This window comes from Triturus cristatus, chromosome 1_2, assembly GCF_964204655.1.
Source record: "Triturus cristatus chromosome 1_2, aTriCri1.1, whole genome shotgun sequence".
In the NCBI taxonomy this organism is placed as follows: Eukaryota; Metazoa; Chordata; class Amphibia; order Caudata; family Salamandridae; genus Triturus; species Triturus cristatus.
The window spans coordinates 468,385,648-468,412,438 of NC_140580.1; the positions used below are offsets into that span (position 1 = coordinate 468,385,648).

The 26,791-nt window shown below is 43.4% G+C and overlaps 1 protein-coding gene across 1 annotated transcript in view; it reads left to right on the forward strand.

Moving 5' to 3' along the window:
- CFAP46 (cilia and flagella associated protein 46) overlaps window positions 1–26,791 on the forward strand; it is a 1,240,276-nt gene that overhangs the window by 947,765 nt on the left and 265,720 nt on the right. Inside the window, exons 50-51 of the mRNA XM_085606190.1 lie at window positions 11,317–11,432; window positions 21,537–21,763. Coding sequence (XP_085462316.1) covers window positions 11,317–11,432; window positions 21,537–21,763 — 343 coding nt within the window. The remainder of the gene's footprint in view (window positions 1–11,316; window positions 11,433–21,536; window positions 21,764–26,791) is intronic.

Below are 26,791 nucleotides of genomic sequence, written 5' to 3' on the forward strand. Positions count from 1 at the left end.
ACCCAGAGCATTGGCATGACCTAGTTTCTGTCTATATACCTAGCCAATTTCAGATTTTTGCAGGGCCTTACCACCCTTCACCAGCTTCTCCCAGTACTCTGGTCACAATCCATCAGGGCAGAGTCCTAAGTAACCCTGGGCGTAGTTCGCGAAGTAGCGCTATGCGTAGCTACGCAAAGTGCACTTCTCACTACGCGAACTACGCGTAGCACTTCGCGAACTGCGTAGTACCCTGTTCGCACTGTGCAAGATGCTGTTTTCAATGATTGCACAGTGCGGACAAGCATCCGGCACTGTGCAGTCATTGAAAATGGCATCTTGCACAGTGCGAGCTGTAGTTTTCTGCCACTCGAGTAGATTTTTACTCGAGCGGCAGCTTTCTCAACGCGGACTGGTAGTTTCTCATCCCGAGCTGTCACGAGCATGCGAGGAATGCTTTAATCATTTTATCTGTGGGTTTACTTGAGTAATTAGTTAAATCTGACATAAGACAATGAACATGAAAAACAAAACTGGACTAGAGCGTGACATTTTCTAAGATAAAATTTGCTGAAACAAACAAGACCTTGATGTTTTGTCGCTTTGGAAAGTAAGACAAGAGCTCGACTCTATGCTTAGTTCTAAGGGCAAAGTAAGGGCTTTTCTATCCTATATTTTGTTGGCCATTCTCCATTGGATAAAAGCCGCTCCTAATGACTCAGACCTGGCCAATCCAATCTAAAATAAAGTTTGTTTCATACTTCCAGCTCACATACAGCCACGTTTTTGTGGGTGATTTTATGGACAGAGGCCTTCCATAAGCCTCTTGGTTTTACATCTTTTCCCTGTTACTCAGCATGTGCTTCGGTTGGTGGGGGGGGGGGCTTGACACATTCTAGATCTCCCCACTGGAGAGCTATTTGGTGTTTGGAGTGCCAGGCAGAATGACAGGTGGCATTTTGCCCTGCGCCGCTTGACTCTGAGATAACATTGTTATTTATTTTTTGTATTTGTATTTGTGTATGAATGTAATTGTTGTCTTGTACTTTTATGATTTTAATTAATCGAATAAAGTGGATTGATTGATTGACTCTGAGAGTCAAAGGAGTTCATCTCAAGCCATGGGCATGGTGCACTGCTGTTGAGCCCTCTGAGGATCTGGGAAGTTGCATTTGCTGTGCAGGTTTAGGAAACTGTAAATAGCAATATGGCAGACTACACACAGAGAGGGTCTGCAGTAGCTTGGAATGATTTGTGGTGCTTGAGCAGCATCTGAGGTGCTCTTCAACACTGAGCGCCACATGTCTTGGGGGAACCTGCTTGATATGGGTCCACTGACAGCCTATACGTACTTAGCTGTGCTAATGGGTAGCAGCATTAGCCATATGTCCAGAGATGGATGTTGCTGCAGGTGCTTGGCCCTGCAGGAATCTGGAGCCGAGGATTGAGTTCTTCATTGTCCACATCTGTTCCAGTAAAAACAAAAAAAGACCCAGCATCAGAAAATACAATATACCTGCTGCAGCTCAGTCAAGCCCTGGGCACTGCTCGCCACACAAGTTTCATATTGCGCAAAGACCCGGGCTGCCGTTTCGCTGTCAGACTGGAACAAAGGATGAAAAAAAAAAGAATGTGTCCTTTTGTAACATAACTGGTGCTCATGTAAAGCGCTCCAATACTTTCAGGTCGAGTTCGCGCTATATAAATCTGCACACAAAAAAAAGTGACTGAAAACAATTGCCAGACAAACCCACTTTCTGTGTGGATTTGCGGCGGGTAATACCTGTCTCTTGCTTTGTCACGTAAGATGCTGTTAGCACTACAGACTCGTATTGAAGAAAAGGTTTATTTGAAGAAAAAGAAAAAAAGCTGCTCTATAGTCTCAAGCCGCCTCTTGATGTTATGCTGCTTGGCACTCACTATCTTTTTACGTGGTCTCTTTTGGAGGCGTTGGTGGCTCTCCTCGTCTTGTGGGTTGTGTGTAAAGGAAGTATTTACAAAGTCATACATACACTCTCCACTGCACATTAAGTTTGGTTTGTTGATTTGTAGTTGCTAATTTGAGAAAACAGATCATATGAACGATTTGGCACTGGTTTTAAAAGAACCTTAAAATTAGCTTAATTAATGTGGCTCTTTAGCGAAATCTTACGATTGATGGTACACAGGCCATTTGTGTTCAGTAAGGGGTCCCAGGTGTGTATTCTACCCTAGCTATGATACCCCGTGTCAATCCTATGTGAACAGACTCTCATGTGAAGACCAGTGTTTCTGAAACTGTGGGTGTCACCAGCTTGTATTTGGTGGGTGAGGAGAGCCCAAGCAATAAATAAAGACGCCTTTAGATTCGGTATTTATCTTGTCAGATTTGCTGCACTTCAAAGACAGATTACAAATGTGAGGCAATGACTTCTGCTGCATACTTTTTTAATTAACACGGGAACTGGTGTTTCCAAACTCCTCTTACTTTGTAGTCAAAGAAAGAAAAGTGAATTATGTGACAGTCTTCCTCGTGTACATGAAGTGCGGAAGGAAAGGCTGTCGAATGTCATTTCTCCTTAACAAACAGCAAATCACAAATACCTTTAAATGATCTGTACACATTCAGCAGGTAGGAAAGTAATAATTAGGCACATTTATGTAATTCTGAAGTGTGATTGAAACAAAGATTTTAATAGGATCAGAGCAAATCAAGACACTTTACTTGGTGGTTCAGAAATAATAAATATTCACTGAAACCCAATTTCCACACATTATAATTTGTGTGCAACATGATTTTATCATTAAAAGTGTATGTATGTAGTAACCATTTCAATAGAAAATGTGTTGTTTGTAAATGACAATGTGCTGCCCCAAGATGCTTTAGTCACATTAAGAAATCGCTCACCTCATGTCCATTAGGCTAGGTTGGTCACAAAAGTTTGTCATGCTAAAAAAGTGGGTCATGATTCTAAAACGCTTGTACCTCAGAACAAGCTGCTTTCTCTCTGTAAATGCATGTTATATCTTGGTCTCTGGAATTTACAGTTTGGCATCTTTAAAAGATTTACCATACTTAACTGAATACTACTGCTGTAGGGGAGCATCATTTGTGGCCATCAGTTCCCCGTAGAGATGGATAAAATGGACTATTCATTATTCATTATCTCAGGGCGCTAACTCTTTGTGCCATCACTTCTTTCTCTTATGTTTACCTATATCTGTTTAGTAACTTACTCTATATATTCTCCCAGTTGGTCTGACAAATACCATTTGTATTCATTACCATTGTATGCATTAATATTGTCGTGACATTACAAAACAATTTTTTTAACAAATCTTTATATATTCATTGGAATTCATTTTCATGCAAAAAGAACCTTTCATTTGATATCAACGGCAACGGAAAAGTTATGGAAAAATAAACAATTTAATCAAAATTGCGTCCTACTGCACTTTATCAAATTTATAAAAATAATAAATGTAAACAAGATAAGAGAAAGGAGTGATAGCATATTTTAGGTTTTCTCCTCTGAGCAAGTGAATTGTAAATTGAATACATCCCTACGAAGAACACAAGCTGTCTCTTTTGAACCAAGCCTTTGTTATCCTGGGGTCACAGGGCATCATGGTTGGACTGGCCTATAGGGCAATCAGTCAGTGCCCGATGGGCTGGTCTGACTTGTCAGTGTGTGGCCGTTTTTAGGTCTCACAGACCTAGCGCTGGAGCGCGCATGCGCTCCTCGCTCTGCGATGCTTATTATAGCTGAGAAGATTTTAGAAGGGGACTTGAAGCCCCGCGCATCATTCCCATTGTCTGGCGTCATCCTTTATGGTATACGCTGGCCTCCGATTGAAAACTAGGCTTTTTTGTTACTGCCCTGTCTCCTTCTCGGCCAGCCCATCCGGACTGGATATGTTGCTTGCGACGTGACACGGTCTCCTTTAATTAGTGGGTGAGACCTTCTTTTATATTCGTGCTACGGCGACAACTTGTTCTGCATGTGAGAAGCTTGTTTACGAGGCTGTCTATAATGCATGGCCTGTGGGAGGCGGTGTGTACTTCTACTGGGCAGGCTGTATCTGTTTTATGTGTCACGAAGCTTGTTGCTGCCGCAGCTTGTGCGTACACCGCGAGGCGAGCTGGCGCTGCCGGTATCTGTGCTGTACCCAAGCGCACCTTTAATGGTTTGTGAACGGCACCGCCTTCACATTTTGAACAGTGCCACTTGAACGTTAATTGCGCCTTTAATACTTTGTGAACGGCACCGCTTTCGGATTGCAGAGGTCAAGGAAAGGGGGCGGGAGATATAACAGCAGGTGGAGGGCAGGGCCCCTTCAACACTGCCCTCCAGACGGCATCATGGAGGGAAAGGCTCTTCTCCTTAGCCTGCTTCTGCTCTGCCTGGCTTCCCTGGTGCACAGTCAGTCACAGTGAGTACAGCCCTCACGGATACCACCGAGCTAAAGTACTGTACCTGCGTGGGTGTGCAGTTCAGCGGGCTGTGAGTAGTAGACGGTCCGAATAGGTCACCCATGTCAGAGTACTGAGAGAGGCCGGGAGACTTACCTCAAAGTACTGGGAGTACCTGCAGGGGTATCGCCTCAGAGTACTGAGAGAGGCTGCCGGGGTCCCAGCTGAGCTTGAAGTACTGAGAGTACCTGCGCGGTACCGGACATCCAGGTATTACTAGCAAAAGGATCTGCATGATTTTCACTGGTGCGCCAGCTCTCTTAGAGCACTGGGGCCAACCTCAGGGGCAGCCCAGAAAGTGCACATAGTCTCCAAAGGAGTCATACTGCTGGACCCCTCGTCGCCCCCCTGCCTCAGGGCCCCTCATCATAATCTGGTAGAGCTTCATCAGCAGAACCTGCCTCCTCGCATCTACCTTGTCTTTCTCACTCTGCCTACCCCTGCCTGTTGTTTCTCTTCCCTTCACATCCCCTATGTCTCGCTCTTCTGCTCGCTCTCTCTCCCTCACTCTGTCCTTCTCTTTCTCTATGGCTTCACTCTAGTCCTTTCTTTCTTTCCCTCTAGCTCGCTTTACGATTCTCCCTTTCGCTCTCTTCATTTCTATGACTTTGTTTCTCTCTGTTATCTCATTGATACATCGCTCTGCCCCATCACTCCGAATTGTTGCCCCTCTCCTTTTCCCTTCCTCTCTCAATGGCTTTTCCTTGGGTAAGTCTCTTTTTCTGTTTTCTATATATGCGTGTGCTGCGCTGCTTCAGTCTCAAGCACTGGTCATTTATGGGGTGCTGCTACACGTTCTCAGTGACTTTATTTTCGTGTCCACCTTCCTCTCTTTCAATTTCCTTTAGATTCTCTCTTTTACTCTTCCCCGATATTTTAATCCATCTGTTTCTCCCTCTGTTCTCCATACTCTCTCCCTTCTACTTCAATCTTCCTCGGTAGCTCTTCCTCTGCCTCTCTTTCCTCACCTTCTCCCACAGTTTGCGCTTTTCTGCCTCTACTGCGACTGGCCACTGACTGTCGCTATTCGTGTTCGCACAGTCTATGGCGTTCGCAAATTCCAGTCTTTGACTGGTCATTGAGGAGGCTGGCCCAAATCACTCACACTAAATGCCATACTATGAATAGACAGTGGCGGTCCCTGCTACACTGGTGTGCCAGCTACCGCCAGGAGGACCTATGTCAAATACCATTAGCAGGTCACTACCACCCAGATTTACTAAAAATCGTTCTGCGAAGCGCTATCTGGCAGTATGCAGTCAGGGTTGCCACCTTTCCAAGAGGAAACTACTGACCATTTGATGTTGTTTTAAGAGCCAGCAATTGTCTCGACTGTTACATGATACTAAATAGGACTAAAAACAAAATCAACTGCATCCATTGGTAACATGACCTTTCTGCCTTTTTGTACTTTATTAGACAGGGGACGTTAACCCAGCTTTAGAACATGTTTAAAAGTGTTTGCAATCTCAGCCAATGAGTTGTCACTGTTTGTCTCAGCACATACGGAAACAGCAGAATTGCCCCCTGTTGTGGATCTGCTTACCCTAAATTGAGATGAAAGGATTTTGCTTGCCCTTATTTATGAGCTCAGATCCCCTTGCTTTATAGCCAGCTATGTTTTGGGCCATGTCTTCTGGTTTCTCTTGAGGTCAAGTGTATTATGCTAATGTTGTGACTAGAACCTCATTTTGATTTGTGAAGAGTAGGTGCCCTGGGTTCCGACACACAAAATCAGAGGGTTCCCACCACCAAAACTTTCCTTAATGTACAAATTCTTTCAGACATAATAGGGCTTCTGCGATTCTTAATGAATTGCAGATAGGTGGGGGAGTTGAAAGGGACATTCCCCTCCTATTTACAATTTAGAAAATAATGTATTCATTGATGAGATACCAACCCTCAAGTTGGTGTGGTAACTGGTATAACAAGCATTTGCAATGCAGTAGGTCTCGCATTTACGTGAGTTTAAGCTATTGGCATTGTAAATGACAATGCCTTTTATTTATATTTTAAAAACCAAAACATAAATAAAAGGACAATAGCTCAAACTCGCGAAATGCGAGACCTATTGCATTGCAATTGCTTGTTTTGGTTGTTTTTAGGCCTGTTTCTGGTCTGGTGGGCAGATTTGTACTGTTGATTTCTCTGATAGTAAAACAAACATTGCATGCAGCAAGCTCAAGTCCATGCAGAATTCCATATCTTGCAAAACAATTATGCAATGCGGATTTACAAGTTAAAAACTGCCCCAATTTTGCAGACAGGCCCACTTTTTTAGCTATTTAATTCACTAATGCGGGCCACTTTTATTTTGGTGCCTTTGACAAGTTTCCATCCCAGTTCGACTCTGCCGGGCATCCCATTATATAGGCTTCATTGTTGCCAGAAGTCTATCTCATGAATTCAAAGAGACTATAAGGTTTGACAGAAGTGCCAGATATGTCGATGATGGCCCCACTAGTGGTCTGACTAGAAGTGCATGTGCGCCTCCAGGGATCACGAGTAATCTCGGTACTTGGTCTATGTAAATGTTTCTAAAATGCCTGGTCTGACAGCAGAGGAATTTCATGGTGTGAAAAATATGCAAGAAAATGTGTGTCCCTATTTATTGGCATATTGAAAAGGAAGTCCTTTTTGCAATTTAAATTTTCATATTTTACTCAGTAGTAGGTCCTGTGTCACATTTTACATCATGAAGTAAAGGGTCTGTGATGCACTATTTTTAAAGAAAACTTGAGGTGTTTTGTAGTGTTAATTGTTGTGTTCTGTCATATAAATGCATCCACGTTTCCATACATCAATGTGCCTTATTCTTTGCTCATTGTCAGAGAGCGTTGGGTGGTCACCGCAGTCTCTAACCAGAAGTATGGTGCAAGTAAATTGTGTTTAACCCATTTTTGCTGATTCATTTAGAAGAATAAACGAATTGTGTCCACAAGTACTAATGATTATTGATCACGGTTTGTGACCTAAAGCTTCTCTTCTGCTGGTCTTTGTGTCGTTTGTGCGTTATTTTATTGAAATCACTACTTGATTCCTGAAGTCACTCTGAAGAGCTTGTCAAGTTCTTATCTCAAGTTGCAGCTAAGCAAAGGATCAGCGGTACTGTAACCTGCATATAAGACTCCTGAGGCTCCAAGGAAAACGACCATGGACACTCTGCACTTTCTTATCATTCATGCATGTCATGGTACATAAAAATTTTTAACAGTCCACTGATCGAAAAGGAATTTAACCAAAATGTTTTATCAGAATGTATTTTTGTAATGGTTTTAGCTAATCAAAATAATACATTTTACTTACTTACACTCTGAAGAGACGGTGCAGCGGTGACAAAGTGAGCGCTTTTCACACTGAAAGCGCCGCAGAAGTCCTCGTTTATTGAGACCTCTGGTGCTTTGCATATTGGATTGAAAACATATTACTAAGTGGTTTCCCTATGAGTACTCTAACCCCTGCCATGGCTGATGCTCTGTCGATGCGTCTGCGGGTGAGATTCATCTGTCTGCATTTATAGCACCTTGGATGAGATTAAAAGGACATCAGTCTGTATTTGATCTGGCGAGACAGGTTGATTAACTCACTTCGAGTATAATTTTGTTACTTGAAAAATACTTACCTGAAAACCACATAACACTTTCTGCATTTCTGAAACAAAAGTATCCCGACCTAGCCGGTAGAATTTTCTGATTACTGCAACACCTATGAGAAGGGAACCGAGAATATTCTTTTAGGGAACCAGTACAATCCACAACCAATCCTGCCCAACACAAAAAGCCTAGGTGTGGCCTAATAATGACTAGGCCAAACCTTGGCCACAAAATCATATTCCAAGTGCGTTATTCATTGTCGGTCCTTCCAAACGTGGAAGTGTAGTGTAGGCCCTGGAGGATGTACATTGACTGGGGGTTCCCACATTCAGGTAGGCAATACATTCAGCCTAAGGCATGTACATGCCCCTGACTGTGAGGTGGTAGAAAATCACAGAGGCACATCACATATCTAGCAAGGGAGGACATCATTATGTGTTATGTCACTGGTAATAGCTATATTTGACGCCTTTGCAACAAATGTAAGTTGTTACCCTATCTGCTCATCAATTTCTTTCATGCACCATTATAGTTTGTCTAACTTTTGGTCTTGACAGTATTCTTTTCCTGCTGCTGCTAGTGCCTTTGTGCACATTCCTTTTACACGTTCACATGTTCAACAAACAATCAAGACCTGCAGACCCCCCTCCCCTCCTCCCCCCCCCCCCCCCCCGATTGAATTAGTAAACTAATCGAGATAGACAAATCCCTTAGCTGGCTTGACTGCAGTCCTTTTATGTACATTCATCGTTCACGTTCCCTTTTCTCCTGTTTCAGAACAACAATACGTTTGGACCTCAGGACAAAGTTCATTGTCTCTTTTGCATTAGGAATTCCAAGATTTCCCGAGTAAATAAGATTTTCCACATCCAACTTAAGCTCCGCATTAAAGTGCTCGGAGATCAGGTTTGTACAGGATCACATGTGATAAGTGTTACATGCAGAGACACATTCAAGATATAGCTCCTTCAGAGCAGATGAAATTTAGAGAAGAAAGAAGATGAATGGCAGTTATTGGGCGATGTTCCATAAAATAGGAGTAGTCCTTGGTTGAGAAAATACAGCCACCAAACCTCTATTTATTATCTCAATGACTATCAACGATTGAGAAGTGAAAGCCCATAAGTAAATACATATTAAAATATTGCTTTGAATGTTTTCTTCATCCCCATATAGGCTCTGTTTATTAAGGACCCTTCTAAGCCTACAAAGTGGATGCCAGATGCTCTTTCCAAACTAAATAGGCCAGGTGGGTTGGAATCATTTTCTTTGCGGTTGTGTATTCTGTTAAACTTGTTACGGTCTCTTACTAGGCCAATACAGATTCCACTGCAGTACCCTGCGTAATACCACTGCAAGGAAGATCTGCGTTTGTATTCTCCACGTAAAATGCAAATTGTGGGCATCTTCAAGTGATACCAGTCTTCCTTCACCACCTGGTTGATATCTGACCAAAAAGAGGGTGATTTTAAAACCATACACTCAGGCTATGAACCATTTAAAGTTGGCCATACAACATCATCCACCTATCTTTATTTCAATTGTGAACCATTAATTAGAATTTAATTCTCTTACATCCAGGAATAAACACTAGGCAACAGTATTTTTTCAGGTCGTTTTCATAGCGATGTGCTCAAGGTAAACGAAATGTGAGTGTACGCTCCTTAGTCAAGGGCAGTACTCAACTTAACTGACAGATCATGTTCTGCCACACAAATGTTAGTGCATATGTCATTATTTTTCTCGTTTTTGCTCACGCTGCAGAGCTAATTTGCTTCTAAGCTCAGAAGTCATGGAGATACAATACCTTGCAGCGGAAGATACCTTCATTGCACCTGATAATACATAAAGGTAGACCTGGCGGAAAGGGTTACACAGAGATACCACTGAAGAATAGTTAAAGAGAACTTGGGTAGTACTAGACATTGCTAGCAGAGATGCAAATGTTAGAAAGGAGCCATAGAGGGGCTTTCCAGGATAAAACAAAACTGTCCAGAAGACAATTATTAGGCATCACATGAACCCACAGGAGGCATAGGTAGAAATGCAAAAAATTCTACAAGGCGGTGCAAATTACGCAACAGTATAGATTGTGTTCATTTAAATATGTAGCTCTTCTCACAACCAGTCATCAAAATTGAGCATGAGGGCTAGGTGGACATCTTAGTGCCTCTTTAAAAGCCAGACTGAGCACAAAATTCCTGGGCTGAAAAATTGAGACACCTGATAACTGGAAGGCGGGAGGCGGAAAAAAACCAAGCAGGATTGTTAACTTTAGCACTGGTACCTCATTATATAGTTACCAGTGATGGCTTCTGTGAGCTCTTGGTCATGACTAGTTCTACTCTTTTTGACTTTAGTAAGTTTAAGGCACTAAAAATCCATGCATTGTAATGATTACAGCAAGTTGCTATTGAAGAGTACTATATATATATAGAAACCTAGTTTGCTTAAGTTTGGTGCTGTTTGTGTGTGGTCTCTTGCACAGTGAAGTCTATAGCAAATATTTTACATCATCCCTTTAAAAAGATCATCTGGTGTGAAATTGTCATTTGTATCTTCTGTATCCTTTGGGCGTTCCCTAGGATTCAAAGGTATTGGGAGAACCTAACCATGGTAATGTCTGCGGTGGTGGGCACCACGATCCCGATGGATGCCAGGTGGCATATTTTAGGAGTAACAGGAGACATAGTATGGCCAAAAGGGGCCACAGTGTGGCTCGCACTGGCAGGTGTGGTGTCAAAAAGAAATATTGCTAGATTATGGGGCACGGATGAAGTCCCATCAGTGGAGGGTTGAAAAAATGATCTGGACTGGTGTCAAAGGGCGGAACAAACTGTGTACCAGAGTAGAGGGTGCCCACGGAAATGGGAAAAGATCTGGAGAGCTTGGATGGCATATAGGGGTGAATTGTCGACTGTGTTAAGCGAACCTTTCATCACGGTGCAAGTGGTTTCAGGTCATCCATGGTCGCATTGAGGACATTTCGGATCCTGAGGAACTGTGCATTATCAACGTTGCTGCTTTTTGTATATGCAGCTCCACTGCAGAATGTATTGTAAAATCTCTAATGGAAGCATGTTGTTTATGGTTAATAAAAAGAATTTTAAAAAATGATATTGTCATATGTAAGTGCATTCCCAGTGTGTTTATCGTGATAGCAATTATCCAAACGTCATCTAACTATTTCGGGGCAATTTTTCACAAGCTGACGTTTGATTTAATTTTGATATTATTGTTAAAATCGTCTTTTGCCACCTTACCGTTCTCACATTTTTTTTTACATTCAAGGAGACAGAAACCGCAGAAGATGATGACCAACAAAGGCTGTCATCATCTTTTAATGATGTGGTCCAAGCCATGGAGGCTTATTTGCAGCCACTTCTGGGACAGTTTCACTTTTCTTGGTAAGTCTTCACTTTTCAATGCTTTAAGGTATGTTCAAAGTTTACAGTTATCATTCTGCATGCTTCAAATTAAACCGGCGTATAATACGTGCTATTTAAATCAAAAACAAGAATGATTGATCTATGTTTTCTTAGATTGTGTTGCATGTTTTTATGTTAGTAATTTTGAACTGAGATTATAATTTGTCGATGTGGTCCAGATCTGGAGGAAAATAAGTATAACCCTTCTCACCTGTTACGTCGAAAAAATATGAATGCAGGAAATGCTGGAACATCTGCATAAAAGAAGAAAGTGATGGTCTATAATACAATTTCTCTATTTATTGCATTACAGATAAGTACCTGACTAGTTAAAATTATGATCCTATGTGTGGAACTGAAATGTTCTTTAGGCAGCCCTTTCACTCGTCTCATGATTTGGTTTGACACTGTGCATTACAACTTCCTATGAGTGGCGGGCGGTGACCTTTCGCAGTGGGGAGAAGAGTGAAGCGAACAGGGGCGGCTCCTCCATTAGGGCGGGGGAACGTCACCTCACTGCTTTCTCGCAGTGCAGGAAGCGGAACCATAAAATGGTAAAGCTACCAGTTGATATTTCTGCTTCTCGCACTGCGAGAAAGCAGAAGGGTTTGGTTGGGGTGGGCGGGTCTGGTCTCGGGCAGGGGAGGAGTGGCTTGCCCCCTGCTGAGGGCGCTGACTGTTTGGTTGGCCCTCAGGGGCCAACCAAACCAGTCATGCGCACTCTGCCTTTTCTCCATGTAAGCTGCATGCAGCCTACATGGAGAAAATGGCCTCCACATAGGTGCGTGGCCGGTCGGCGTCTCGACCAATCACAACACTGCCATTGCAGCATTGAGATTGGCTTAGGGGTTAGGCGGGAGGCTGCCTGCTTCCTGTTCTTGCCAGACGCAGAAGAGCAGGAAAACGGGGTCCCGGCGAAAGGTAGGCTTTTCAAGTTTATTAACCCCTCCCCGCGTGACCCTCCCGCGTGAACTAACCCCCCACCTGAACTAACCCACCACCTGAACTAACCCCCCACCTGAACTAACCCCCCACCTGCGATTAATGCCGGCCGCAACTAAAAGCGAATATTTTAACCCAGTGACAGGCACTGTGAAAACCTAACAATGCCATTAGGCTCAATGCCAAGGCTCCCAATCATGGCTCATTAACAGTGTTTTTTTTTTGATAATGGGCAATGATTGAGAGCTCTGGAGTTGAGGCTAAAGACAATGTGAGTTTCTCAGTGGGTCAGAAAGGTAAGCACAGCATGCTGGAAATATGTTTTAATTACCCACGTGTCCTCATTGTTCTGCAGTCTGAGTGCCAGTCCCAGAGTCCACTCTACTCTACCAATCCAGACGCTGCACTCATGCTGCTGATAGTATTAACCAGCATGAGAGTAGTGACAGGATTGGTTGGAGTGGGCTGGCTTGGCACTTCTTTTGGCTCTGGGGGTCTGCGTGTGCCCTCCAGCCAGCTTTCTAACATGACTTGAGATGTGGAGGTTTAAAGTGCTCACACAGGCTGGCCATTGCAAGACAAGCGTCCAAACCGACATGCACACTATAAAGAGGAGTAGTTACCACTCCTCCCCTGCTGCCAATCAGCAGCAATGTCCTTGCCCTGCCCTCAAAAATGGCTTGGGCTTGGCGCAGTAAAAATAAAATGGTAATAAATTAATTTCATTTTTCACGTTTGCTGTGGTCACAGCAGGTGTGGGCGTCTCTCCTTTGCTCTAATGAAGGACTTGCTGCTGCTTCTCATGGAATACATCTATGTGGATCAGGCTCAAACTTGCAAAGCAACTGAAAGTCACTATTTATGGTATGCAAGTCGCACAACTCACCCCACCTGCTTCATTTTGCTTTTAATAGTCGGTTTATCCTATACCGTTTGGAAATGGGTGTTTTGTGTTTTTTTGTGTTTTCTGCAACATGGGTGATGTAAGTTATGACGTAAAATGGTGTCCAGGATCCATGGTACCAAGAAAGAGACAAGAGCACCAATTTACGTGTCAGTGTACTGCAAATGCCGAAAGGGGTCCATAAACCTGTCAAAATTGAATTTATTTTTTATCATTTAACCAAAGAGGCTCCTGTCCTGTATGGGTCCTCCACTATGGCATGGGGAACATCGTGAGCTCACTCTGCTCCATGATGTGGCATTTGTAATGTATTTTCAGGACTTGGGGACTGTGCCCAGCATCCTGATATGGTAGCCTCAGTGGAAATTTTTCTCTTGTGGCCAGTCAATCAGATCACTCGGATCCGTTGTTTCAGCTTTGGAACTGCAGATTAAAAAAAATACCAAGGAAAAGGCACCCTCATCCAATGGGGAAGCCTTTATGTTTTTTTTTTAAATTATGTTTTTGCGGACATCCACAGATTGAATCCATAAATCCTTCACAATAAAGACAATTAAGATTAATAAAAACTGTAGCCCATTTAAACCCTGCTCTGCACCTTTTTACAATGTTATTAGCTCCCAAACTATTGAACGGATGTACACCTATCCAAAAAAAGCATTTGAAATGCAATAGGTCTCGCATTTGCAAGAGTTTGAGCTATTGGCATTGTAAATGACAACGCCTTTTATTTATGTGTTTTGAAAACCTGCAAGTGGTGCGTAAATACGAATTTTGTAATTAAAGTCCTTACATAGGAGAAGCAAGGCGGGCACTAAAAGAGGCACATTTTTGCTGGCCTTGCTACTCGTAATCAACGACTACAAGTACAAAATGCGTGTTTACTCAGCACTTGCAGGTCTTTAAAATACATTAATAAAAAGGCATTGTTATGTTGACTTTTGTTTTGAATTGGTCCAGACCATGTATGTTATTTCTGCACTTACATTTATTGAATGTTTAATTCATTTTTGTAAATCAGCCAGATTATGTCGCTTAATGGGATAGGTTCTCCTTTCAAAAATAAATTTGGCATTTAGCGACTGGTACTGTGGAAGCATCTTCTGTGCTAATGGTTTACCATCCGTTTTTGATAGGCAGAAACGTATAAATGAGTTGCGTCTACTAAGCATTGACACATTCCACAGCGAATCACAACAAAGAGTGTAACACATATTGCACACTCTTCCGTTTGTGGTTCAGAATGTCTTTGTTTGAAAACGCACCCTTAACTCCCACAAATTAAACATGTAATCAAAAAGTACATAACGAGGTATGCCATTCTTAGCTCAGGTCACCTGAATGTGTGGAGGAGGACAGGGGTGGTGAAAAAGTGTGGCCAGAAAGAACAGTGACTAGATTAAGGGAGTAAAAATAGTGCCTCTAAGATGCTTGTATCTAATCGAAGGTGGTATCAATGGACCAGTAGCAAATTAGGCGTAGAAGAAAAGGGCTGTTAATGTTTTTATCTTTTGGAGATGGACAAGACATAATGGGTGCAACTGATGCATTTGACCAATATTACCAAAGTCCATGCCAGTGCACAGCACAAATGTGTGTGGTTCGCAAACTCTCAGGGACCATGAACACGTCATTTGAAGTTGCTACAATTTGCACATGAAGCCCCTTATGTTAGAACTCGATACACAAAGTGGAGCCTCCTATCTTAGTGTCTGGACTGTTTTCTGCTCCCGCGCGGAATGACATGCCGACATAAAGACATAGGAAGTGGGAGGCGAGGCAGGCAAAAGAAGCAAAGATATGTGTGGAAGACATAGGAAGAGGGAGGTGAGGCAGGGTAAAAGAAGCAAGAATGAGTTGAAGACATAGGAAGAGGGAGGCGAGGCAGGGTAAAAGAAGCAAGAATATGAGTGGAAGACGTAGGAACGGGGAGGTGAGGCAGGCAGGGTTAAATAAGCAAGAGTAGGAACAGAAGACACAGGAGGGGGCGAGACAAGGAGAAGAGGCAAGGACAGGAATGGTGCACATAGGGCATGCACAGGGAAGGGGGGACGGCAGGCTGAAGGAAGCAAGGATATGAGTGGAAGACATAGGAAGAGGGAGGCGAGGCAGGGTAAAAGAAGCAAGGATATGAGTGGAAGACATAGGAAGGGGGAGGCGAGGCAGGCAGGGTAAAATAAGCAAGGACAGGAACAGAAGACACAGGAGGGGCGAGACAAGGTAAAGAGGCAAGGACAGGAATGGTGCACATAGGGCATACACAGGGAAGGGGGTGAGGCAGGCTGAAAGAAGCAAGGATATGAGTGGAAGACATAGGAAGGGGAGGCGAAGCAGGGTAAAAGAAGCAAGGATATGAGTGGGAGACACAGGACAAGCACTGGGAAGATGACAAAATGAGAAATAGCTCGGTATTTAGAGGCAGTGTGTCTGCATAGACTCAAATTAATTGGACCAGCCTGCAAACGCTGAAAACAAACTGATCCATAGAATAATTTTGCCTTAATCTGTGAAAAGGGTTCCCAAAGCAAAAATAACGTAAACAGTTACATCTTTATCTCAGAAAATGGAAGAAACCGCAGGGAAAAAAGCAAATCCCCTAAATATATAAATTCGCTGCTTTACAAGAAGAAAGTGCTTTCTGATTTAAAGAATGAAATAAAGAAACCTCTGTGAATACTGCAGCAAGCTGAAAAACGAGCAACCAAAAGTACACACTAGACTATCTCTGCAGCTTTATCACACTGTGCCATTAGCGGAACATCTGGTTTTAATGCTGATATAAGCCATGCGATTTTGGCTTTCTCGTGCCCTGCGCGCCGCAGCTCGCTCCCGAGGCAAAACCGCATGGGAGTGAACATTTTAAAAGAGGTATGACATGCACCCACCTTTAGCCATTTGTGTGCTTTAAGTATAGAAAGACACACGCAAAAGCCAATCCAATGTGTAGGAGGAGTCAGACCCACACAGAGTAGGCACAAGAAGCCTCGCAGAGCTGTGCAGGCGCTCGGCTAGGCTCGACCTAAAAAAGCACACACTCTGAGCAAAGTTATATTGTCATGCCTAGTTGGGCGTAAATCCCTTCACCTCTTTTAGCCGTCAATGCAAGCAAAATGTACTATGGAAGCTAAAATAGGAAAACACACCTTTTTTCACCCCCTACATGTTTTTGTTTCCTCCGTTGATTTACGTGTAAATTGGCTTAACAATCTTTAGTTGACTATTCCAAGAGACTGCCAAAAGTGGTGCAAATCAGTCCATGAGGTCAAAAGGTATAGGCATATCAAAAAATGCCTTTTCAATGGAAAGTGCATCTGTACCATAACTACACTATGCCAACTGCCACTGTTTATTTTTTATTTCAAGTTTATTTAATTTTTGCTTGACTATTGCAAATTAGTAAAACATATAAAACAGCACAATAAAGTATGTTTCCAAAACATGCCATTAAAAATATATTTTGATGAGATTTAAAAAAAAATATTGTTATAAGTTCATATCACATGTAGAAATACTTATGATAAAAAAATGTTAACCAGTGATTTTGGACATCAATAACAAGGATTGGCAGTATCTTGTGAGTAAATTAATAGTGATACATTATTAATTAAAAACCACCATCATTGCTATTGCACTCATTATAACGAAGCTTAACCCCTTCCATGCTCATGACGGAACGGTTCCGTCATGAGCCACGGTTGAGCTGTGCTCATGACGGAACCGTTCCGTCATCGGCCCGCCCGCGCACGAACCCTTCAGCACCGCGGCGGAATTCGCCCAGCGCTGAAGGGGTTAAAGTGACGGTGCATGAAAAATATTGGGCACATTAGCTGAGGGCAAACATTTTGCACAAGCTCTGTATAGTTTAGCAATTATATGTGTATATACATATATTTGTTTGCACGCAATTGGTCTTTAAACATAAAAACTATCGAGGCTACATCTTATATTCCACAAGAGTCTTGCAGAGTAGCAGTTCTTAGCAGCACATCTGTTTTATTTTAAAAATTGACCAGACTGACTGCAAATAGATTCAGGATGAGCGTCATTGAGCAGGAAGTCTACTGCTTCTTGAATTGTTTGTGAACCTTGTTTAATCCATATTTGATGGCGGAGTTTCCTGCGGTCCTCGATTAGGACTAGGCAAAGTCAGAGAAGGTGAGATATATTCTCCTGAGTTTGTCCACATGGACGACATTCGGTTGATACTGGACGCATCGACCATGGTGGTAAACGAACAAATGATGTTAAGTTTCCCATTCTTATAAGGCAGTACTTGATTTTGTAGTGAACAGGAAAAGTATGTGTAAAATATTTTTGAACCTTTCTTTCATTATAACTTTTTTGTACGAGATAAGCATGCTTTAGAGTCTTAAGAGTCCGACGATCTTGTACACATGATTCTACTTGAGTTAGATGATTTAGACCTTTTTTAAAGATCTGATTTGGGAAATTTTGAGATAGCTACGGAAATGGAAATCTTGCTCTGACTCCTAGCCCTTTCCCCATGTGCACAGATTGAAGGATTGTTCATCTCCCATGTTGCTTAGTGTAGGAAAGTAGAATCTGCTTTTATGGTTACCCCCACTTTTTGCTTTATGCAATGCTGTTTCTGACTAGTCTAAATGGGATCCTGCTAATCAGGACCCCGTTCTCTGTGCTTTCTCCCCCAAATTGGTTTGGTAAGTACGTAAGTACGTAGGTACAGCCCAGATTTGAACACTTGTGTAACCTTATCAGTTCCTAGTATATGCTACTAAGGTACCCAGAGCACAGGTACACCAGGGGTCCCATATGGGCTGAAGTATGTATTATGCCACCCATGGGAGACCACTCAATATGTAACTACAGGCCTGCCATTACAGCCTGTGTACACTTGTGCTGGCACCACTTACAAACAATATAGGTTTACCTATATCTAAGGTCACTGCACTTAAAACCTATCGGTCACCACTAAAGCAGGTCTTTCATTCCTGAAGGCAGGGTGCTTGGTTCTAAGTGTGAGGGTGCCCATGCATGAGCAGGACACCCCTACAGCCTACGGAGTCCATTCTCCCGGGTTGTGAGATAGCCATATAACATATTGAGGGGTACTGCGTCCTTACGCGGTGACCATCTTGAAACTGGCTGTAACGAATCCTATCATGTTTAGTATCAAACATGTTGGAATCATACCCCAGTGTGGGGGTATGATTCCATGCACCTTAAAGCTCCTTGGGGAGACCCGCGATGCTCCCGGTACCAGTCTTGCTGACCCGGATAGCAAGCAAGGGCTGCTGCTGGCCAGAGACACGTTTCTGCCCTCCTGCTGCTGAGCCAAGCTTGGGCAGGTGATGGCCGAACAATAAGTATTCTGTTACAAGAAGGTGTGGTCACCTCCCAGACAGGGTTTAGTGTATTAGGGCAGGGTGGGGGCACTTGGCAGTGCCACATAGTCTGCGTGGAGAGCACACTTGGTGCCCGCCATTCATAGTCCAGCTCAAACCAGTTAAGGGAGCCGTTGGCTCCCACTCTGGCGTGAAACTGGACAGGGGACTATCCTTCCCCTTGTCCAGCCCCTCCTGAGGGAGGCACCCCTGAATCGTCCCAAACCTTTGCTTAGGGTACTTAAGGGCTTACCTGTGGGAGAGTCCCTAGATTCGTCGTGGGACAAGATTAATTTCAGAGACCACTTCTTCAACCATCCAGGCACTCTGGACTTCGCTCTGGGCATCAAGGCTGCAACCGGGAAGACTCCTGCTGCTCCTGATCTCCTCACCCTGCTCATCTGCTGTAATGTCCGTGCCTGTGCACCATAAAAGGAGCCTTCCAAGGCCTGTGGGCATCCAAGACACCTGAAGGAATCTCCCTTGAAGTGACGGAGTCACTTCCCTACATCTGCAGGCACTGCAACTAAGCTGACCGGTCTGCTGACCCAGGGATTCCATGGACTCCGAAAAGCTCTGCCACACAGGTGGTGGTTCTTCTAATCCCTCGGGCCTGCCCTGTCCTCTCACCAAGTTTGAGGCCAGTACCCCTCGTCGGAGCGGCAGGAACTGAAACCCTGTGCACCTCGTCGACTTTCAGCTGCAAAGGCTTGTTGGCTTCCTTCCACAAAGATCTTCGGGCTCCAAGTAGCCCCAACCTCAAGCATCTTAAGTGACCAAGATCTTTGCCCTCACCTCATCACATGCACCGTGGACCTGCATCTGTCGTGAGCTGCTCGAGGTCCTCTCGCGATTCCAGTGCCTCCAGTCTGTGGGTCCTTTTGAGGGTCACCTTTGAATTCTTTAGGCTCCTCTGATTGCTCAGGCCTGCCTTGACTCCCCTGCTTGTGGTGAGTCTCCTGGACCTTGTTGGTCCCGACATTGTACCTTCTTCAACTTCCACATTGGTTGCAGTTGCCAATGCTTGTTGGTGCTCCCGCCATACACCGACCCCTCAGCTCTTGACATCCGACGTGGAACAGCTTGTGTATGGCTCCTGGTTTTGCACAGCATCGCCTGGTCCACACAGCTGCAGTTTCAAGTTCATCGTCGGCTCTCCTGCAACACTGCATCTGTGGGCATTCGTCTTCCGTGCCTCCTGGTCGCTCCTGAGTGGCATAGACTCTGTCCCCTCTGCTTGCCCGTTCCTCATATCTTGAATCCACCTTTGGGTTCCACCAGACACTTTCACCTTCTCCAGCAACGGCATCTTCCTGAAGTCCTCCACTGGGTTCGACAGCGGTTTCTGATGCCACTTCACACCTATGCACCCGGCTTCCCTTGTGCATGCATCCTGGTTCCTATGGTATTCACGGGTGAGGTGGCTCTCCAACCTTCTGCCTCCATGGCGTTTCTTCAGGGTCCACTGGAAAGGGTCCTTCTTTAAAATTGCAACTGCAACTTACCCATTGACTTGCATTGATCCGGCGGTCATGTTACCACTCTGCACACGGCCTCCTTGGGGCTCCTGGTGCTTACCTCGGGTGGTTCCTTGGTCCCCGCCACTTCTTTGTCTTCTGGGCATATTCTTGCCTTGAGTCGTGGTTCGCATACCACGATTTTAGAATATGGTTTGGTCTCCCCCTGGTGACCATTGTGTATTACCTGCTACTTACCTGTTTCTGTTGAAAAGTATTGTGTGCATTATGTATATCTCCGGCTATGAGATATCTGTATGTGTTAGTGAGTGTCTTACAATAAATACACTTTGTGGTTCTTTTTCAAGTAATCGATACCTATAAGATTATTTTCTGGTAAAACTAGCTGCTTTACACTCCTTCTGGACTAAGCCTAAAGGCTGCTATCCACAGCTACCACTTATTGAGCTTTCTAAGGTTGTCTGAGACCACTAAAAGCACCATAAGGGTTGTCTGGATTGGTACAAGATAACCACTTACATAAGCGTACAGCATATACCAAGCCAGTTTCTCACACTTGGTACATGAAATGCTGAACATGGTAGAATGCAGGTGCTTCCTTATTTCTTTCTCACTGTTCTCAAAGACAACAGAATTGAATGCGAGCCATCCACATACGAATGGCTTGCTACCTGGGACTGTTTGCCTGGCAGGAGTGTATTGGCCATAAGAGACTGCGCGCTGCCAAACACCTAATAAGACATATACCCACATTTTAGTCTCCTTGATCTGGTGTCTAAAGACTGTCCAAAGTATTCCCAATAGAGTACACATCTATTTAGAATATTTTCTTCAATGAGTGAAAGAAAAAGAACATGTATGGCCTCAGTTAGTCCTATTCATTCAGACTGCGAGTATAGTAAAGATAAAGCTGGGTACAAGTGCCTAGGTACTCATCCAGGAAGCAGACACAAAATAAATGCTGTTGAGCTCCCAAGAAGAAGGTGCTCATTTCAGTATTTTTAAGCAATTCTGCTGCGTTATTGTTTGTAAGGAGCTGAGCTCATGTATAAAATATCCTTATTTCAATAAACCCCGCAGGTATAGAGATCAGATCGTTAACAGTGCACATGTTTTCTTGGGATTCGTTATGAAGAGGATTGTTTGTCTTTTTTCATCCGTTATCAAATGTATCTGTATGCTATTTTTCCAGTTGCAGTTTTTACCTGACAAACATGAACTGCCAATGTCTCTTTCTTTTCGTTGAACATCAATTCTACAATACTGTACAATACAAAGTATAGTATATGAAGGTTCTGAACAATTATGTGGTAAAACCATGCAATCGTCGGATAAATGACAAACATAACTTATTGCTAAAAATCATACAATTAATGCACAACACTGTGGTTTATAGGAAACAGAGCACATTCACTTCAGGAGCCGAGTCACTGAAAACAAAGGGCAAAGAAAAGGAAGACAAACCTAGAGCTGAATCAGCAAAGGGAAAACACAAAGAGAAGGAGGAAAAACATAGAGGTGAATCACCTAAAGGAAAAACTAAAGACAAAGAAGACAAACCAAGAGGCGAATCGGCTAAAGGAAAGGCTAAAGAAAAGGATGATAAATCTGTAACTACACAAGGTATGCCCTTTTATTCCTAATTCAGATAACTTAATATAATTTAAATTAAAAACAAGTCTTTGTACATTGTAGTATATAGTAAAACCTACACTTTATTGTTGGTGTTATCCTCTTGATACATGTAGAAAAGGGAGGCTGAACAGTAAGACATCTATGTGCAGATTTACAAGCCCCTTGCGCTGCCGTTGCGTACATTTTTTTGACGCAATGGCAGCGCAAACAATGGGGCCAATTTACAACGTGCCGCATCTAGGGAGATGCATCACGTTGTAAAGCCCTGCGTCATATTATACCTGCGTCAGGTATAATGTATGGAGGGTGGGCGCTCCCAAAAACACATGTAGAATAACCCTGGGCGTAGTGGGGCTACGTGGGTCATCGCGTAGTGTGGCCAAATCTATGCACACTCGCGTGCTCCGCGTAGCCCCACTACGCGCCGCCCGCCTCCCTCCCGCCCTCATTTTAAAATAAGTTAAAAATAAGTTAAAGTATTATAAAAGTAAATTAAATACCTTACCTGCGGTGCAGCGTCCCGGGGCTCCCTCTTCCTGCTTGGCGGCAACTTCTTCTCACAAATGCGCATGCGCGGATGCCCGCGCGTTCGCATTTCTCATGAGAAATGCGCATGCGCGGGCGTCCGCGCCTGCGCATTTGTGAGAAGAAGTTGCCTGTCAAGCAGGAAGAGGGAACCCCGGGACGCCGCACCGCAGGTAAGGTATTTAATTTACTTTTAAATTCTTTAATTTATTTTAAAATTAGGGTGGGCGGGCGGCGCGTGGCGGGCAGCTCTGCTTCGCCGCAGTGTGTGCGTAGCGCTGCCTGCTGCGCCTACTTCGTAAACTGCGAAGCAGGCAACGCTACATACACTCCGTGGGCGGAGCGGAGTACTACACCCGGGATTAATGTAGAACTGACGCAGTGAAATGTACAACATTTCACTGCGTCACTCTACTCCTTCACTGCGTCAAAATACCAACGCCTGATCAGACCAGGCATAAGGAATGACGCATGGCTTTGTGTATGGGACTTACTTATCTGTTGTGGTGCACTGCTGGAGTTGAGTCACTTTCATGAGCAACTCAATCAATGCGTCACTTTGGTGCCAATAGATAGATGCATTTCTGACGCATCTGTTAATTCTTGCGCCATGGAGCACTGTATTGGTGCGAAAGGAAATTTAGCACTGGCGCAACGAAACTGACGCATCTATGCAGATGCGTCAGTTCCTTTTAAATCTGCCCCAAAATGTGTATGGGGAAAGCTAATTTAGGCTGATATCCCTATCTTTTTTTCTTGTTCTTTGTCTTGTCTTAAATATGGCAAATATTTTAAAGTAATTAAATTTGTCTTTTGCTGTTTGGGCTAGCAGAATCTTTTATTCCTTCCTTGCCATCTTCACAGTTCCTTGATCACAGTTTAGGCAGGAAACTTGATTTAGTGATCCTTTTGTGTGCCAGATGGTTTTCCATAGGAGAAATTAATTCTTCTCTACGTGGCACAAATCCTTGTTCCAAGGAGAGGTGAATTTTTGTTTGATGCCTGTAGAGGCTTCGGTAATGCACCAATCTCATTTAATGTTTTCTCTGTAAGATCCTTGAAAGGGGATCCTAAAGTTCTTTGGTGTTGAAAAGAGCTGGACAGCCCTTTAGGGCTCATTAAGAATGTAGGTGTGTTTGTCTGAGATCATCAAAAATGATCTACTTTACCACAGTCGTCCTCTGTACTATTTAGGTCGAAGCTGTTCCCATGCTTTGCCTGGACTGCAACACTTAGGGTTGGAAAAGCTCCTTGTCATGCATGAGTATTGGGCACATGGAGCTTGCCTTTCAACAAGTGCAGAAGGCTATGTGGGAGTTGGCACAAGGCGGAATTCAAATAGCTTTCAACTACAGGGAATCATTTTCCTTTCATTTTTTTATGACACTGTGGCCAGTAGGGCGTTATTTTATCAGACAAAACATTTGGAACAAAGCACACATATTTACAAAATAAAAAGCACGTGATTAGGGCAAACTAAAAGAAATACTGAAGCATTAGTTTTAGGTAATAGAAAATGGACAGAAAATAAGGGCAGTGAAACAGCGGAGTCTCCGGTAAAAGCAGGCAATAACATTTGTGGTAGAGGGGAATGAATAGGGCAAGGGAATCTAAAAAATCAGAAGGAGGACCAGTCATAATAAAATAAAATGAGAATATTATTTTTAACTCATCCTGAACCGTTCTGTAATGAAAATGTAACAATAATATTCAAAACCAGAATCTATCGCTATTTGCAGAATTTTATAGCTACTAACTTTCTGATGGATACACCTGCCTGTGGATTCCTCACCTTTTGAATTACCCACATGCGCAGCATTCCACAGCAAAATTTCTCCATAGTTTTCCCACGTCGACGAGGACGTCACAATGGAACAGCTCCTCACGCGACTCCACGTGACTTAATCGGAGCCATCAGAAGACCTCGTCGGCATGCTGACATCAGTTCCCTTTTTTCCACGCTGTCGACGCGTAACGTTTTTTTCTAGGGCTTTCCATTTCTGGGAGTTTCTTTGTTGCAAGTACTTCGTGTAATTGTAGCAGCGATTATGGCAACCCAGAGGAAGTCCAGTTTTAAGCCATGCAGGGAATGTGGGGGGGTCAGATGTCAAGTACTGACCCCCATTATTATTGTTTATGGTGCCTCTCGCGGACCACGACGTCGGGGAGTGTTCGTCATACAGCTGCATGAACCCCAAAGCCTTAAAGGAGAGGGAGGCCAAGCTGTTTATTGCCAAAGGGTAAAAACAGAAAAGGTCGAAGGATGTCGAGATCCAGGCCTAAGTCACCGACTCTGCATACCTAGAAGTCGTTGAGGAAGCATAAATAGAAGCAGCACTATGGATCCCGACGTCAGTCATCAAAGGATGAAACACCGAAGTCGGGGTCTCCTGTTCTCCGACGTCACCGCAAGGACAAGGTCTCTCCTTACCCTTCTCCACAGGTCACTCCGGCCCAATCTCTGTCCCCGACAGCTTCACCGGAGCCCAGAGAAACAACGCCTTCGCCGCCGGCCACTCCATGACCTTTGTGTCCTTCAGAGGAGGCTTCTCACATTTCTCACTGTTTAGTTTCCTTAGCCTCACTGCAAAAGGACAGCTTAAGTCAGGTTCAGCATCATCATGGGGACATTGCCACTTTGCAATAAATGATCGAAGTGGCTAGGTCCTGAAACGGAACTTGATATAAAGAGATGTGGTAGCCGGGGGCTCCATTGTATCCATATACTCTTCCAGATAAGAGGTGTCTTTAAAGTTCAAGAAAAGCCAAGGCCAGCCCTTAATTTCCTCTTCTCCTGGGACTCTGGCTCATCATCCTGGCTGTTGAGGCCGTGGGGGGTTGTTGATCTGTGCTGCACTCGACCCTGACTGCTCCATTCTGCATGCCCTTGGTTTTGTTTACTCTTCTCCATTGGAGGGGGACTTATAGGCTATTTTTGCCTCAGAGGCAAAAAAAAGTCACGTTGGACTGACTAACGTGAGTTTTTTTTTGCTGCTAAGGGACCTTTAATCAGTGTTCGCCTGCTAACGCCACAATTTGTATCGCCTTCATGCTAGTGTTAGCGGCAGTTTTCTCTGTGGCTGCCTGAAACTATCGCCATGTAGCGACGTATTGTAAAAACATCACTAACAGGGCGATCGATTTTGGTGATAGACCGCGTTAAGAAAACTGCTGCTAACTAACGCTAACGCGAGTTAGCGGCAGTTCTTGTACATATACCCCTAATTTTCATGAAGCGGGAGGGTTTGCGACTTTCTGTGATGCTGCAATTTTACAATGTAACTGAATTGTACATCTATTACATGTCAAAATAAATCACTGATCGGAAACCAGGTGCAGTGCAGTTTGCGCATGCTGATTTGAGACCTCCGCTTTACCAGACCATCAATCTTTTGATTGTATATTTTTCTGTTGGATGTTTTTGTTGGAATTCAAATGATCTGTGTTTCATTCATTCATTCAATTTCTTTATTTCGGGTTGAAATAACCATAAAAGAGTACAATACAATATTTAAAAACAATCATCATAAACAGGATATACCATTTAGGGGAAATACAATTAGTACATACGTAAATACAAGAAAGGGCACACAATATGTAAAAGCTTTAGAGATTCTTCTAAGCACAATATAAATTCATCAGTCCTTTGAGCAAAGCCAAACATCCATGGGCGAGGTAATACTTATAAAAAAAAAAAAATGCGGTAGAAAAGTTAAAAATACCAGGAGAAAAAAATGTCAGGGCTAATAGGTGACTGAGTCATAGTGATCTATAAAACTTTACACATATTACAACAAATTAATGTACAAAGAGGGCTTCCAAAAGAAGAAGATCCCCCTTATTTAACAATTTTGCATTCAATGGGTACATTTTTAAGGCTAATACGTGTCAAATCAGTACTTCCCCTGACAATACCATTACATTTTTAAGCCATTTCTTTTCCTGACTATCGCTACAGCAAGTAGAAAACGGCTCAGGCTAAATACTATAGTCTGTGACGTATCACCCTTGAACACTCTTTCCCCATCTTTAATGCGCCGAAAACCTAAGAGGAGGCAAATGGGTTTAATCCACTTTATCCTTGCCTGCAAATATGCAGGGCATATAAATAGAACATGGGCCTCGTCCTCCTTAACACCCATATCACACAATTGGCACAAGTCAGATTTGGTACTGCACCCAAGTCCTTTATTACACACCCACGTTGATGTTCTAGATTTAAATTGTAAAATGCCATAACGGTACTTTAAATACAGTGATTTAGCCAGAGGGGGCTGAATTTCGTCCATGAAGCATTCAAATTTACTTTCAGTTTTAACATTGAAAAATGTAAGGGTCAATATTCCTACTTTAGAGTTTTGTAATAGACAATTATGAATGTATTCCCAATATCTTGCCTTCAACAATTTTTTAGAGGAGTTGGTAAGGGAATCAGGATCTGTCCAAAAACTACGTAGGCCCAGTTTTGAGAACCAGTTTTCGATATGCACT